At 36.8% G+C, this 17,211-nt stretch overlaps 1 protein-coding gene across 1 annotated transcript in view; it reads right to left on the reverse strand.

The window, feature by feature from the left end:
- Positions 1–17,211, reverse strand: part of LOC134846608 (golgin subfamily A member 4-like) — a 37,534-nt gene that overhangs the window by 1,778 nt on the left and 18,545 nt on the right. The window contains exons 15-35 of the mRNA XM_063863993.1: positions 15,953–16,075; positions 15,564–15,689; positions 15,089–15,256; positions 14,483–14,788; positions 13,953–14,165; positions 13,230–13,406; positions 10,732–10,834; positions 10,279–10,430; positions 8,683–8,866; positions 8,145–8,368; positions 7,637–7,855; positions 7,013–7,303; positions 6,480–6,734; positions 5,852–6,048; positions 5,459–5,573; positions 5,180–5,238; positions 4,796–4,973; positions 4,116–4,271; positions 3,519–3,819; positions 1,981–2,301; positions 1,423–1,691 (exon numbers count right to left, since the gene is read on the reverse strand). Coding sequence (XP_063720063.1) covers positions 1,423–1,691; positions 1,981–2,301; positions 3,519–3,819; positions 4,116–4,271; positions 4,796–4,973; positions 5,180–5,238; positions 5,459–5,573; positions 5,852–6,048; positions 6,480–6,734; positions 7,013–7,303; positions 7,637–7,855; positions 8,145–8,368; positions 8,683–8,866; positions 10,279–10,430; positions 10,732–10,834; positions 13,230–13,406; positions 13,953–14,165; positions 14,483–14,788; positions 15,089–15,256; positions 15,564–15,689; positions 15,953–16,075 — 4,137 coding nt within the window. The remainder of the gene's footprint in view (positions 1–1,422; positions 1,692–1,980; positions 2,302–3,518; positions 3,820–4,115; positions 4,272–4,795; positions 4,974–5,179; positions 5,239–5,458; positions 5,574–5,851; positions 6,049–6,479; positions 6,735–7,012; positions 7,304–7,636; positions 7,856–8,144; positions 8,369–8,682; positions 8,867–10,278; positions 10,431–10,731; positions 10,835–13,229; positions 13,407–13,952; positions 14,166–14,482; positions 14,789–15,088; positions 15,257–15,563; positions 15,690–15,952; positions 16,076–17,211) is intronic.

Below are 17,211 nucleotides of genomic sequence, written 5' to 3' on the forward strand. Positions count from 1 at the left end.
TTAGTTTAAAGAAAAAATGGTCTCCGTTTTTGATGGCTATTCGGACTAATAAGTCTGAAACCTAGTTTTCGGATTAATTTTGATTCTAAGTTCAATTTGCTTTAATCAATAACCAATCCTAATTAAGAAATACGCCCCCTCCCTCCCCCCATACGCTCATGACTAAAAACAAAATCGAAAAAAATTCTGAAAAAGTATTTGCTAAAAAGATATTCGTTTTTACAGAAGAACGGAGCATTCTCTGCTACTTGCGCAGCAACCGGCTATCCATGTTTATTTATAACACTTGCGAGAGTGTAAGATTTATTAGTGATTTACTTCTGTAAGATTTATTAGTGAACCCTGGCAAGTTCGCGCCTCCTTCCCATTGGCCTAGAGGTAACGCGGTTGCATTTGTATAAAAAAAATGGGGTTCGAGTCCCGACCACACTTTTTGTTTTTCAGTATGAATGAAATTGAGTTTTTTTTCGGGGAAAATTGAAATTGTTGGACTTTTGTTTGTTTGATTGTGTTTTGTCGGCTAAGTTGCACATCGGGGATGCTTTTTGTGATTTCAGCAATTTTCATTCTTGACGGAAGTGTATTTTATTTACTCTTCTACTTTTTAGTAGTAATAGCCCTGACGTTGTAGATTTTCCTTGGTTTTCTTTTTTGATTTGTTTTTCGCTTAAAAGTTTTATACGGCCTAACTGGTTTCAACCTATGTTTGTTTCGGCATAGATAACTTATTTTGTGTCGCTTCTAGAACAAAAATTGGTTGATGTTTTTTGACAAACTCAGGTAGTTTGTGTTGAAAATTTTCAAAGTTACAAACTTAATCAATTTTTTTAATTGAAAAGAATGTTTTATGGTATTTTGTTTTTGGTTCGGCTCACTTGTTTTCTGCTAAATGGCCTGTGGGTAAATTCTAAAAGCTTATTTAACACTTGTGGCTGTGTTTTCGGCAGTTTTTTTGAAATTAACTTTATTTTTTTCCATTTCTTAATTTTGTTATTTCTGTCTCATTATCTATTCGCAAGCTTACAATGCTGCGCTTGCGTTGTATCGCAAGTTATGCGGGCCTCCGCTTCGCCTCTGTGGTAAATTACGCTGCAACGAATTCTCGTTTATTGGAAAGCTACCAAGAGTCGCTGGGACAAAATGTCACATCACTGCTTGACGCAAACATTCTATGTGAACCATAAGTGACGAGAAAACACCAACGAAATCAATATCTTTACAGATCCTGATTTGGTGTTACTTTGAACATAGCTAGTGATAAAAACTACTTTTGCGACATAACAAAAAGTAACAAAGCTAAAGCTATTAACCTATTATACAAGAGAGTAACAACTTTTTTCTACAATGATCTGAATTGCTCCATTGTCGACTTTTTTGTCGTTGATATGTTTTTTTTTACTTCACATTTAAAATTCAACTAACCGAATCGATTGTGCCCGAGTTCTTCCTGGCCTCGACGCTGGACGGGACCAGCTGCTTCTCCTGATAATCCTCGCACTGTTCGGACAGCTGCTTCTCATGTGACCTTGACCTGGATCGAATCAGGTTTGTGAATTTGTTCAAAGTTGAGCTGTTGTTACTATTGTTGTTATTGTTGCTTCGTTTCTTTCTTCTTGGAACCGACATCGTAGAAGCAGGCGAAGTGGTCGCAGGAGTGGCTGGATTTTCCTGGATGTATCCACTGCTGATTCCTGGAATGACACGAGTGTTCTGGATCATATTGAATGAAATGTAAATAAAGCAACCTTCCCACAAATAATTTAACAGAAAAGAGTTTTTGTTTCAAATTTCTGGTTCCAAATGGATTTGAGGTTTCGTCTCTCAAAAACAAGTTTAATTAGTGAGATTTTTTTTATTTCAACAAGTCAACAAGTGTTGAAGAAATCCTTGAAATGATCGGTAATAGCATAAAAATATTGTCAAATATTTCCCTGTTGAAAATTTCACCCTCCTCCCCCAAATTTACGAATATTGACTGACCTATTGATGTTTCGCTCTGTGTGATCTTCAACTTGTGTTCTTTGTGAGTCACAGGATAGTCCAATGTCTTACACGTGCTGTCATTATCCTTCCAGGATCCAGCTATAGACAGGGAACAGTCACTGTTCCTCACATTGAAAATACTCCCCCCTGTTCTGTCCGGGGTCTGGGGGGTAACTGGAGTGGGTGGGGGGTCAGTGGAGGAGGATAGTTCATGAGCTGTGTTTGATGACGTCATATGAGATGTCTCCGGATGGTAAGAAGTGGATGCTGAACGTGTGTTACCGAGAGTCATTGTCTGGTCATTCTTCAAGCGATCTTCTGCGAACAGTTTTATGTCAATTTTATATCTATTATTGTTCCGACTTTCGATACGAAAGTAACGGAATACTTGTGCTCGGGGTGGGTTTTTTTCTCTTCAGACAAATTTCGACTTTTTAACTAGCCATTTTTGACGGAATTTTTTTATATCATTCGAAAGCTATTGTTGTCCTGAGCTTATATTTGAAAAGATATTTCACCTGTGATCATTTTTCGTGAAGTTATGAGGGTTTAAAGATTGCCATTTTGACCAATTTGGGACAATTAACGCGCGATATAATTCGCGCTATTAACGCGTAAGCGGAGATTTAATCCGTCTTAGAAATCGTTCCAAATTGGTTGAAAGAAGCTTATTTGCCATAATTGATTTGTTACAATGAGCGAAATCTATCCTTTTGTACTTTATATGGCGTGTGGGGGGATGATTTTCATAAAAAATTTCAAATTTTAGAATTTTTTTTTCATTTTTATTACATTTTATTAAACAGTAAAAGGCAGTCGGAACATTCAGGGCTTCGCCCTGATACGAGCATCCTTGTTAGTTATTAGGCACGATTCTAGTTGAATTCAATATTGTGCATTTTTTGTTTCATGTTTCAAATTTAATTTTTCACTTACAACTATACCTTAATTCCAAAAACGGAATTCTAACTTATCTGAGATTTCTCGCTGCCATGAGCTATTTGTCATATTGACTGACCTATTGATGAACTATGACATCACCAAAAATTATTGACAAGTTTTCTGTTTCGACCACTTCACAAAGTGGGAAGTAACTGTGGAATAAGGTTGGCGCTTGTGCCGAATTTTAATTTCCCCAACAAAAGCTGGTAGCAAGCCCAGGGTGGCATTCTGTCACAGCGCTATTGGCCGTGATTCAGATTTCAAAAATAATGAAAAACTGTCGAGAAAAACTAGTCCGCATTTCTTGACAGAGAGGAAGAACGTTTTATATTTTGATTTTACGCATATAAATGGTCTCATTATGTATTTTTAGAACCGCATTTCAACGCGCGGTTCAATAGCTAAAATACTATCAAGAGGGAAAACTCGGGGTGGTGAGGGGGTCGCATCTCCTTAAACCCGTCCCTAATTCTATGCGATCATTGTTTTTTGTATCTCAAAATAAAGTGATGTTTTCGTACAAGAGTCTCTAATTCTCAATTTGTCTGTGTAACGACCTCACTTGGAAACAATTTTTTGTGATTATAACTCACTTTTGGTGTTTGACTCCTTAAAAAAGGAGAATATATGATGTCTTTTCTTTTGCGACTGCTGCGACGACGAGTGAGTACGCCCCGAAGACACTGTACTCGCCGTCGAATGTCTCGGGGATGAAGACACACCCCCTCGTGCCCCTCCCCCTATGCCCAGATACATCCTGCGATCTAAGGAGGAAGACGTAGTGGGCTGGTTTATATCTGACTCACTGCCTCGCTGTTCCGAGGTCCCCTCTAGCCGGATGTCGTGTTCCTCCAGTTGGTGGTTGAGGGGGTTGGTGTTGCTGCGATGGATCACCTGAACAAAATTCACACGCTAATGCCGTGTCTAAGTAAAAAGCTGATAGCGACGGACTTTCCGTGAAGTGTAAAGCACTTCGTAGCTTGGCACAACTTTTTTATAGTTCAAATCAAGTGAAAACACAATAAATCTATCTGCAAAATTAGAACTCTGTTTTGACTGAGAATACATAACTTTTCAAAAACAAAGAATTAATCATGTTTTTTTAAAATATAAATGGATATTAATCAAAAAGGCCCAAAATTTTGTTACATTTTTGGCTATCAAATAAGAGCGTTTGCTTTCGTGTTTACCTTCATTTTGTGTCTGTCTGATAGGCTGTTGTGGAAAACTGACTTCTGTTTCTTCTGGTACTTGTTACCCCCTCCCGCTGGAAGTGAGGATGAACAACTACTGCCCCCATCCCTCTCCCTTTCAGACCCACTCAGACTAGGGTACTTGAAGTAGCTCTGAAACATGCCAACAACCGCTGATAAAACAACTGTAAATCGGCCTATAGAAAAAAAACGAACATGTTTCAAACTTTCAAGAACAACACACGTATCTGTTAAATAATCACAAAATAGCGACACCCGTTCAATCACAGTCAATGAAAGCAGTTCCGAATCTTATACAGTTTATTTGCGTGTGACCCTTTTTTTTCTGTTTATTTGCGTTCATTGCGTTCACTCTTTTCCAACCATCTGTTGGCTATGTTCATACTTGCTTCTATTTACTGAACCAGCTAGAAAATTACTGTGCGATTGATGGCGTGTCGACGAGATTTATCGTTCCACTTTACCAATTATATTAATTGATTAGCTTAAAAAAACTCGACGAAAATATGAAATGAAAACTTCTCTGAAAACCAGATTTTTCTCCACCCTGATGTTGTAATTGCTACTATTCATAATGAAATTTTTTCGACGCCGGAAATTATTCGAGTTTTAAGTGTGATAGTCAAATTTAGACAAGTTTTGGTTGAGACTGTTACCTGTGTTTCGGATAGATTGTCGCTGTTGTTGTTGTGGGGTGTGTCTATGTTGATTGCATATGTGGCACTAGCAGGAGTGAAGAGGGGGTCTGTGTCTGTGTCGAGGGACTTGCTCTTCTGCAGCTTCTTACTGTCCACCCGACTCAACAGAGAACTAGTCTCACTCGAATCATGCTTCCTAAAACATGCAATATTTTGCCAATATCTGCCAATATTTTCATGTTTTCACATTTTAATCGAACGGAAAGAGGAAATGGTTTAAACTGTTTTCCGTTCTTGCTCATCATAGTTTTTTCTAGCATCTTTCCATAATGGATTGAAGGTTTTAGTGAACAAATTGTTCAGAATAATTACTGCTTTCAGATTAATTTTGGATTTTTTAACCTTTTGGAAATGCTGAGTTCGAGGAAACTTTCCATAAGGTTCTCCAAATCCTGCTCCACCTGAAAGAAAAACAGTATTTAGGGGAGGGCATTATAAACTGATAATTATTGCTTCAACAGCTCAGTAGAAACTGATTTTGAAGTAACAGCGTGTTAAAGTAGTGCTTAAACTTAGAAGTCTGCCAAATTCTAGAGCCTTTCATCAGAGGTCAACATATTACATGTTCTGTCCTGTAGGTTTGTCGTAGACCAGTAACATAAAATGGGAAAAACTCCTTACCTTGGCCAACTCTTTATCATCAAATTGTGTAGCATTTGGGTCATCTTGTTTCTCAAAAGCATAGGCTTCCAGTCCGGACATCTTGGACCCCTTTTCGGAACCAATGTCTGTTAACCTAGAAAATAGGTTCATTGAGTACAGGATACAACAGAACACCAGGTTAAGATAACTACCTATTTCTACAATTGAAAAATTTTTGTAATACTTATTGAACCCGGAAAGTTACACGGTTACGCTTCATAACTGCTATCTGCACGTAGTTGGTTTCTATTTTTAAAAAACCACTGGGTATGTAGTCTAAGAATACCACAACAAAATCAGTTTAAGAATCTCGTTGGTTGGTTAATAATCATTCCCGCCTTGAATCTCAATGCTAATATCCGTAACATTAACCTCTTGAGTCTGTTGGTCTCAATCTGCAGTTCGTATATCTTGGACCTGTCTGAGAACTTGGTCAGATCCAACTCGGCATTCTTCTTCATCAACTCCTGCTTCTCACTCTGCCACAGTCGCTGCTGCTTCGAACAGCCCTCAATGGCCGTCTTCAGCTGCTCATGCACCAAGTCCACATTACGCAATTGGCCCTCCAGCTGAAAAAAAAACATTTACGTAATTGTAATTTCTTATAAAGACCTAGATTGAATGCCTGAAGATTAAGAGTGCAACTTGCACTATGAAAAAAGAACAGCATTTTCGTCGAAAGAATTTTATTTGGAGGAAAATCAAACACTCTTTTGACTGTCGTGCCTTTTTATTAATAAGTTTACACGGACTTCTATCCTTAAATTTTGATCAAAGCACGACCTGATTTATGGGGGCGAAGATTAGCGGGGGGGGGGGGGCTTTACTACCGCTGCTTTTTTGGATTTTTTTGGAAATACTCATCGAATATGTACTAATCGCATTTCAATTCAGATGTTTAATTCAAAGTTAAAAAATGTTTTTCTTAAATTTGGGCTGTGTTTTTCTTTGTCATTGTATACAAACAGCTGCCTGAAAAGGAACTGTGAAATCCATTTACCTCGTTGATCCTGGTCATCAAGTTCTGCTTTTGCCTCAACTTCTCCTCCTTCAGACTGGCGATCTGTTCCTCCAGCACCCCCACCTCCCCCTTCCTCGCATTCTGACTCTTCTCCATCGACACCATCAGTTCCTCATTCACTATCCGCAGCTCCCCCACCACGTCCAGCATGTTGGGGTCAGATGTGGAGGAGTGGAGTAGGAGGGATGAGGGAGGCTGGTGGTCCCAGTTCTCAATGTTTCGACTGTTGCGGTTCTGCAGATACAAGGAAATATGACAACTATTCAAGAGTTTTAGAGAAAAAGGCATGGAGACCTTGACCTCGAAAAAAATCCTGAAATTTTCAAACAAAAATTCCATTGTTTGGACGTTTTTGAAATTATTAAAAATGAATGTATAACTTAGACCTAAAGCGCAAACTAAAGAATTGTTCAAACACCGCTATTATTTTTTCCAAGAGCATTTAAAACTCGTGCACGATTCGTTTACGATAATAACTTGCTCTTATTTGAACAAATAAAAGGATAAAATACCTGTTTCTGGTATATCTTGAGGGTGTTGGTGTGTCTGTTGAAGATATCCACCACCCGTCTCTGCTCTGCCATCAACTTCTGGTGCAGCTGCAGACTCTCCTGCTGCTTCCTCTGCAGTTCGAACTCCAGTTTACTCAACTGTTGTGTACACGTGTCCAGGGACTCCTGTTTGTTCCTGGACTCTCGCTGGAGTGCCATCATCCTGGCCCGGTTCTCCTCGATGTTTCTCTGGGCTTCTTGAAGCAGGGCTGATTTGGTATCCAGCTGACGTTCTAGGTCCACTTTTTCGGCCTGTAAATCATTGTCAAACTTTTATCTTGTAGTTGTGAATAATTACTTTGCTAGCCATCAGACTTCGAACAGTGTCAATGAAATATTAAAACACCTGTAAATGTAATTGTAGGGCTTGATAGTTCTAGGAATTTAAAGAAAAGCCTATTGAAAAACTCTCTTTATCAATTTTTGCCTAGATGACGGGTCGATTCCGGCACTTAATTTGCCTTTTCCTTCCTTTTTTCCAATCCTTTTAGAGTCATTTTTTTGGGTTATTGCCTGTGTTTGCGAAGTGTAACAGCGTAATTTTTGTTGCAAACATAGACGTTTTTATGTTTGTATTAACTTTACCTGCAGTTGACCAATGAGATGTTTGCTGGTGACTATCTCTGACTCATACTGCAGTCTGGACTCGTGGAAGTTCCTTCTGCACTGCTCCAGAAACAGTTCGAACTTACTCTTCACTCCTTCTAGAACTTTCTTGCTCAGTTTCTCTTGCTCACTCAACTTCACGAGGAGAGATGATTCCTCTTTCTTTAGTTTGCAAATTTCTTTTTCCTGTTCTTTGGTCTGAAAAAAAAAACAATTGAAACTTCTTTATGTATAGGGCCACAATCATTATATCAAGAAGATTTTTAGATAAGTTCTTAGATAAGTTGCCAAAATGCCGATTTTAAATGAAGTCTCTGATCTAAATTTTGCGTTTTTGAAGTAATTTTGCATGCAGTTTTTGTCGTCCCCCAAAGCTGTACGCATAGTTCTTGCTTCATATACCCTTTTCCACCGTAATTTATATCGAAGCAAAAAAATTACGATCGAATTATAGTATTTAGAGACAAAAAATGGTAAAATCTTGCACCTTTTTGATGAGTTTCTCCTCGGCTTTAGTTCTTTCCGCCAACTTTTCCTTTACGTCCTTGACCTCCTGTTTCAAGTTCTCAATAGTTTCACTATCTCTATTTTGCCTCTCTTCATTCATCTTCTTCATTTCTTTCAGTTCACACTGCAGAATGGCCAGTTGTTTCTTCAGCTCTCTCTCTTTCTCCTCCCACTGTTGCTGGTTAGTCCTCAGTTGCAGTTTGGCTTGAAAAGAGGGAAATTTCGACGGTAAACCAGGAAATGAGTGAAATTAGTCTCATTTAGTAGAGTTTCATTCGTCATTTCCTTTTCATGTCAACCGATACCAACTCGATTTTTCAATTATGCATACAAACAACAAATTGCAGCTTGAAATTATGACTCCGTCGAAAACTCAAGACTCTTTAATATTTTTTTGCTCTGTTTTGCTTCATAATTATGGCAAAAACACTTTGATAGTCATGAGGGCACAAAAAATAACGATAAAATTTTTTTCTCTCTTATTTTCACTGAGAGAAAAGTTTTAAAAAAATACTGACTTTGCTGAAGCATGCTCTTCTCGTCGTTCTCGCGTGCCCTGTATCTCTCGTGTAGTTTGTTCACCTCCCCCATCCACTCGTGGAATTTGCCCGCCAACTCCCCTCCCGACACTTGTTCGGCCAATTTTCCCTTCAGGAACGAGATCTGCGTCTGACACTCTGTCAATTCGTGAAGAATCGATTCCTGAAAAAAAACACAGTCAAACTAATACAAAATTGAACTTGTTGCCTTTATTTAGAAAAAATTATTAATAATTTAACGAATAAATGTACAGTCACAGGACATAGAAGTTGCAACTTTTTGATTTCAACGAAAAAATGGACAAATTTTCTCTTCACGTTTTGTTCTTTTTCTCTGCAACTATTAAAGATACAGAGTTCTTGGGAGCTTGTACCAGAAAGTTGGACAAAATTTCAAAAAACAACACATCTAGTAATGAGACACCTGTATTCAGATTGGAGCAGTAGTTTTTGCGAATTATTTCTGCCGGAATGGATTTTTTGTTGAATGATTTCGTTCATCAGCGCAAAATTATTCTTAAAGTTTTAGCCGTTTTCATACGCCGGACCAAGTAACTCTATTAATTCTGTCATTTTTCACTTTTAGGCAACATAACGAGTAAGTCATACATGCTCATCAACTTCCTAAAGAACTAATTTGAGCGCATAAATTCAACTTTTCTATATTGTTTGCGAGGTTATTTCCACAGAGGTTATTTCCACAAGAAGATTTCTAAAACTAGTTATGATATACTGGCCAAAATGGTCAAATCTACAATCAAAATACGTATAAGCTATGTTTTAAAAGGAAGAAACCCATGAGAAAGGAGCAAGTCCGACTGTTTGAGAATTTTTTTAGTCTATAACATTGCGACCCGATATTTCAACGAAGTCATTGACGACAAAGTCACTATCCGGATAAAAAAGACTTTAAAAGTGAAATATTTCGAAAATTTTGGTTGCTTCAACCTACGAAGCAGACTTTTCATAAAAACCATGCAGGCTGCTGAACTTGAAGATATTATCGAATTTTGAAAAATTTGTACCAAGTCGATCAAAAAAAATCTAAGATCTTCTTCAATTAGTTTGTAGCATTTTGATAACAAATTGTAATACAGTCAGCAAGTCAATGACAATGTTCCATTCATGACTCGTGTAAATTATGTTCTCATAATTTTGGAAAGTCGTAATGTCTAGAACCTACACCGTGTAACCACATCGCAAACTCGAGACCCCGCACGATCGTTAAAGGTTAAACTTCACCGAAGACAATTCTCGGTCATTGTGCCGAAGGTAACTTAAAGTTACACTTGAAATGTTTACTGCTCAAATTAAATGCGCAAGCTCAAAGAAGCTAGGTGTCTGCTCATTTTTGCTAGTGAAAGCTTTTTCCCAAAACCATTTTTTATGCTCGAGTTTTGCAATAAAACGGTCATTTATCCAGTTCATCTTTTTCACAAAACTTCTTCATCTGTGTTTCACCATTGAACAAAGGCCATAATTAAAATTTTCGAGGCTAGTAATAAAATAAGCGTTTTCGTCAAACCTGTGGGAATTTAGTTCAAATTTTAGTTGTAAAAAAATCCGTGAACTAGCCTTCTCTTGAAGGAATTTGTTCTCCCTTTCCTTGAGTGTCTTGGTGGCCTCCGACTCCTTCCATTCCCTCCAGCAGAGGTTCTCCGTCTCCTTCTCACTCAACTCCCGCCGCAGACTCTCCCGGTCACCCCGCAACTGGCCGATCTCACTCTCTAGCACAACAAAATATAAAAAATCTTTTAAATCTTTTTATTAAAGGTATTAAAGTATTTTAGTAAACGCTAAGAAGGTTATACTCGATCGAACTGATTAATATACTAAGTGTTCAGGCTTAATAAATTCGTGCTATTGTTATGATCTTGATTAAGACATGCATATGCCTTTTCTTGGTTATTTCAACACGGAAAAAGATTGAGTTCTTTTTTAAATTTTTTTCCCGAATTTAAATGGCAATGATGAGAAACAGACGTCCTTAAAAATCATTTTCAATTCAAATGTGTCAAACTGACTTACCTAGTTTGTCCACCATAGATTGAGTCTCCAAATATTCTCGTTCCAGCTCCTTTAATTTCTCTCCACTACGGCGCTCTGATTTTGAAGTCGTTGAGTGCGATATCTAAATAGATCAAATTTGAAATATATTTAAGATGTGTTTACCTGGTATTTGATACTAAAACTATTTTGGCCGTGATTTGTGCGACAATTTTTTATAAAGTATATTCCCTTCGAAAACGAGCGGTTCAAAACTTTGCTTTTTTAATCGGGCCGATTTAGAGCACAAAGTCAAAAGTGGAGGACCAAACTAAGAAATCCGACCATTAAGCTGTACTTGTAGTTTTTCTACTTTTTTGAGCTAATAGTGCGGTAAGTTAAATTTCAAAATACCAACATTTTCTCAAAAAAAAGAAACAAAACATTCCAAAAGATTTTAAAAATATTTGATTTTATTAAGCTCAGGAAATTGTTGTTCCGACCATTGAAAATGGGGAGAAACTTTGTATTTGGGTATTTTTTAGTTTTTTTTTGTTTCCCACGCAAAATTAGGTACCACTAATAATCATCGGAATGGGTCGAGTCATATGTCATCTTACAGCCGTTTTAGTCGTGATTCGAACGACCTTTGAAATTTTTGATTTTTTGGTATAATTTTGAGCTAATAAGGTGTCCGTGTAGAATTACAATTGCTTATTTGAGCTTAATTTAAGCCGTGAAAACTTAGTTTTTTTTGTGCAATTTTGGGAATCAAAAAGTTCAAAAAAATTCAAAAATTTTCTGCAAAAAAATTTGAAAAGATTTTTTAAAATAATTTTTTCGAGTTTTCTAGGAACTTTTCTTCAAAACCTTTTGTCCGATTTGCCTATGTTACTATGACTGTCTAATATGCCTAAATTATATTGTTACATCAATTTTTTTTTATCACACGAAGTAAAAAAAAAACTACACTCAATTGGAAAAAATTTTCTAAACCGTAGTTTTCTAAAGACCATGGTCGGAACATTCTGTGCTACTTGCACAGTAACCGGCTATCCTTGTTATAATTTGAAAGTTTTTGGTAAATTGATACTTACCTTAACAATTTTCTTCATGCAAGTATCTGACGTTAGTGTAAATCCAATTAAAAACTTTGGTTGAGAAATCTTAAAACTATCATGGGAGCTTTGAGTTTTTTGAGAATCTAATAAGCAAAATGATGATTGTTCCGACCATTGCAAATGGGAATGAAGTTTTCTTCGGGTGTGTTCTTAAGAGACGAGGAACGTTGTTAAGACTCTTAAACAAGTCCCGATGTTTTTTTAGTTTTATTTCAGGGAAACTTGAAGTGTGCTAAAATATACAAAAAAAGGCATTCATACAAATTAATGCATTTATGAATGCCCTTAGGTGTCTGTACAGTTTTTGAGTTCAATTCAAATTCATTTGGTAGAAGGTACTCAGAGTTCGCTCTCCAATTACAAAAAAAATGACGTGACAAAGCCTGATCGATTTTTAGTTTCGAAAGCGGAATTTAACTCGACTTTACTGCGGAAAAAATCTTTGCCTCTCAATCACACAATCAAATCAAAACACGATTAGTGCTATCACAAAATGACTGCAATTTATGATTGGCACACTCAAAAAAGTATCAATCACAATTTTTGGGAAATTCAAAAAACAAAGCAAATAATTTTTTCTTTAAAAATTGAAAATTGTCAAAATTTTATCAAAAAGTCCGTTTTTTTTCTGTTTTTCTTTGGGTTTATTCACTACTTTGCAACTGTCTGTTGGCTTTTTTAATTTCTCTTTTTTGTTGTTTTGCAAAAAAAATTAGCTATCTCATAATTATGAAAATGAGCTGAGTAATATATCTTTTTAGAGCAGTTTCAGTCGTGATTCAAAAATTTTTCAAAAGTGTTCTGTGTCGAGAAAACGGTTTAAAATTTATTACTTTTATTCTACTTTTGAGCAAATAAAATGAACAAAATGGCTTTTTGTACGCTTATTGTAGAAGCCATGTAAATTATATTGAGCCTAACTTTGTAACAGTAAAGTAGTTTTCGAAAGTTCGTTAAAAATAAAACATTTTTAAAGGGTTCGATTTTGGAAAAAAATTTTCGATAATTTTTTGATTTTTTAAAAATGTTTCACTTTCATTTTTTGAAAAAGTTATTTGTTAAATACTCCAAATTCATGAATTTTATCGAAAACCTTCAAGTTTTAAGGCTTTTCTTCAGACCCTTTTCTTACCACACCACGAAAAAAAAAAACGACACAGTTTGAAGTATGTATATGTCTAAATGCTTATAAAATCTTCTTGTTTATTTTGATACTGATAATTTGATGATTCACAATCTTGTTTCATACTTTTCTGCAGTGGTTTGTGAGGTCAAAAAAATAGTCATTTCCGACTGAGCTAATGTAGCTTCAAGTACGGAGCACTGGCGAAGTGGACGAGCGGTGGTGAATTGGATAAGGTATCGTACTGATCATTTCCGCCATGGATAAATGGCCTCAAACTTCTGAACTCTTCTCACCTCTAGTTCGTCGGCTGATTCTGCTCCGTCGGATAGAGTAGCAGCCTGATGAGACTGAACAGATGACATCACTGCTTCTAATTCTTGTTTCACCTTTTCTAACTCGAACTGCAGTTTCATCTTCTCCTTCTCAGACTCCCGCAGCCTCACACCCACTTCACACATTTCCTGTTCAATCTGAAACATAAACGAGTGTTCCGATGGTTCAGATATTTTAAATGCAAATAAAAGCGGCTGTCCCCTCTACTAAGAAGGCCATGGCATATGCTGGATGTGGCAGTATCGAACACTTTGTTAGATGTACTTTTTAAGCTTCGCTGATTTGAATTTTAATGCGCCGTTTGATGAGCGACAAAAGTTTCTCGTCAGTGTGCGGGTTTTCAGGTGAGGTTTTTAAATGAGTTCATAAATTTTTTATCATAATATTCCAAGAACGTGTTTTTATATAACACAACGCTTGAAGTACCGTTATTTTGTAATATCTTGTGCATATATCAGTTTATCAGAAATGAACAAAAAAAACAGATTCAAAAGTGTTGGCGTTACACAAAAAATGCTAATTTAAAGGCGAAAATGCATAATGGTGGACGACGTCTAGACAGTGAAAAAAAATCAATTGTGTTAAAAATTTTAAAATTTTAAACTTTCAAATTTTTCAAGGCTGATTTTAGTTTTATTCCGTCATTCGGTCATTCTGCCAGCAGTCATCCCCGATGAACCTACCTTCCTGTGTTCGGCACTCCTCGCCCTCTGCACCTCCTCCAACTTCAGCATCAGCTTCTCCTTCTCACACGCCCACTGCTGTCTCTCCGCCCTGAAGGCCACGTCCTGGTCACTCCTCTCCCTCAAAGATTTCACGAAGCGCTGCTGCAGTTGTTCACGCTCCTTCTCAACCAGTTCGTTGCTCCGTTTCTGCTTCATGATCGCCTCATCCAGCTGAACCAGAAACAATCATCTTTACTTTGCTTAATGAACTATTGCTTCTCGAAGTTCTAGATAGGTTCGAATTCTGAGTGAGATGTTTAACGGGACTCTCAATACTCAAAACTAATACATGTATTAGAGAAGCTGTTCAATCGAATTTTCCCCGAAACATTATTTTTCAAGAATTCTCTTATGAGCCTATGTTAGCTTAGCTGTATGAAGAAAACCCAGTGTGGCAATTTTTTCTCCAGATTTTATTACGTTCTCGTTAATATTTATCTTTCCTACCAAAGCATATAATCAGCTCTTAAGTATCATTCATTACTCACCTGTTCGACCTTGAAGTTGAGCTCATCCACCTGTGCCCTGTACATGTCCGAGTCATTCTCCAACCTGTCAATCTCACTCTCCAAGTGGGCACAGTGCAACTCCAGGTCCTGTCTCTCCCAGCACTTCCCCTCCCCACCGCTTGGTCCTGCGACCACCATCCGCTTGGGTAGGAAGTTGGGCGAGGCTGCTCTGGACCCTTGTCTGGATCCAGGGGCAGACAGGAGGAGGGAAGAGGGCACTGGCTGTTGCTGGTTGGGGGATTTACTGGACACGGAGGAGGGGATAGTGAGAGGAGCTAGTCGTTGCTGGAAAACAAGTTTAGCTGAAAACGCGTTCAAAACAGCAAACAATTTTTTGTAAAAATAACACCGATTTGATGACAAAGTATGCTCATTGAACATAAACGTGTATGGCTTAATTAAAGTTCGATAGTCTCGCTTTCAAAAAATTACGTTATTGCTTAAATTTACAGGTGTGTATTTCCTTGCATGTTTAAATTTTCCTGATTTTATGGCTCCGTTTTCTGTAAAAAAAAGGACATGTGAAAGGTCAGCAGGTTGATTTCATGAGCTTTTTTTGATACTGATAATAATGACAGAACCCACCACAAGTATTTCGCTGTCTGGATCCTCTCTCTCATCGGCACTGTTGGGATCAGAGTGGGTGCGAGTGGGGGAGTCCAATACCAGAGAGGGAGGGGTCACTTCTCGACTGAGAGGGGGCAGGACAACACGTCTCTTACTCTCCATTGAAGACATCTTTGCCTCTAGATCCTACAACGAAAAATTAACTGGACATGTTCAACAACAATAGGTTGAAAATAATATCCAAACAAGAAAATATTCGTAAAGTTCAAATTGAAATCGGAAAGATTTTTTTGAGAAACAAACAACATTACTTCGGGAAAAATGGCTCAAGTCGTTAAAAACACTTCAAAAACTGTTTGAAAGTAAACACTTTGCTTTATTTTCTTTAATTATCTTTTCAAAATATATAAATAAATCAGGGTCACTTGAAAATGGTTTTCAGAGAAAAAATGCGTTTTTCAAGTGTTGGATGGAGGAAGAATTGAGGGCTTACGGCAATTTTGTTTTCCAGCATCTTCTTGTCCTTGTGCCATGTCTTCTGCTGCATCTTGTGGTGGAACTCACAGCTCTCCTTCTCAAACTTCAGCCGCTTTTCCACCTTCTCTTTCTCCTCCTCTACCTAGAAATACAAACAACTGTTGATTCAAAAGTTAAGCCATAAAAATCATGGAGTCACTTCTGTTCAGCTTTTGCATTATGTAATTATCATCACTGAAAAATCAGCCTAAGAGAAAAATCAATCTCAACAAAAGCTTAAGAAGAATGTAATTTGCAAATCACAAAGCATACTTTTGAAAACCTTTTTTTGAGGTAGAGTTATAATGTTACTTAACTTAAGCGTACTTAAATAACAAATTGATTTCCATTCGGATTCGTTCTTACCTCTCTGAGAATGTTCTCAAGGTCGGAGACGTCTTGTTCAGTCTTCTTCCTCTCCACTTCGTATTTGTTCACCATCTGTTCATACTTCTCCTGCATCTCACTCACGACACTGCCAGCAGGCATCTAGCAAACAGAAAAAATAAAAATTAATTGTATTGACACTGATTATAATGACCCATCATTGAAAATAGTTGAGAAAAACAACAAAATTTTTTTAAAGTCTTCTGCCATTTTTTAGGAGAAAAGGCAAAATTTGAAGACAAAATATAATCTAAAACGATTGATGAGATTTGACTCTCATGCCTGATAGCAGCTATTAGTATCTCGCTCATAATTTAGTCAACAAAATGAAAAATTTCACATCCGTTTCAGTTTATAACTAAAAGGGCGTCAAAATGAGACCAAATTCGATCTCCTGTGAGTGTTCTTTTTAAAGGGAATAAATTCTTGCATACGTCAAACTTAATGTTCCGACTATTGAAAATGGGGAAGAACTTTGTATTCGGGTGTGCTCTAGTGTTTATTTAATTATTTTCTAAATAAATCAGTACCACAAAGAATCATCGGAGAGAGTTGAGTGGTATATATCATATTCAAACCCTTTCAGTCTTCAGTCGTGATTTGAACGACAGTAAAAAAAGTCCAAAAAAAATTCTAGTTTCGAGAAAAAATAGTTTAAAAATTTTGGTTTTTAGTTTAATTTTGAGCAAAAAACACGATCGAGTAACGTTCCTTATATGGAATTAAACAAATAAAAATAAAATTTGTAAAAAAAAATAAGAAAAAAATGATAAATTTTTATTTTTTTCGATTGCTTACTTGGTATTTTTTTGAAATCAAAATTTGTCGATCATGCCTAAATCATGTCGACCCCACCCAATAAAAACGACACAAATTTGAAGAAACTTTAAAAAAATCGGTTTTTATATGAATTTTGTCGGAACATTCTGTGTTACTTAACCAGCAACCGGCAATCCTGATTCATTTTTTAGAATTGCCGTTCTAACATGTCTGCTTTTTTTCAAGATTTGGAGCACATTGGTTTCAAAATTGTCGGGGAGTTTGGGAAAATCAATGCGCGATTTATTTTGTGCTTTTAACAATATCAACGACCATTTGATGCCGCTTAAAAATCATTCCAAATTAAATTGAAGCAAGCTAGTTGGATTAATTAAAACGTTACGACACATGTTTTTTGACAATTTGACCAATTTTTAAATAGTTATTTTTTGTCCAAAATTCGGAGTCAATTTTTCAAA

The sequence above is a fragment of the Symsagittifera roscoffensis genome, chromosome 5, assembly GCF_963678635.1.
Source record: "Symsagittifera roscoffensis chromosome 5, txSymRosc1.1, whole genome shotgun sequence".
Classification (NCBI taxonomy): Eukaryota; Metazoa; Xenacoelomorpha; order Acoela; family Convolutidae; genus Symsagittifera; species Symsagittifera roscoffensis.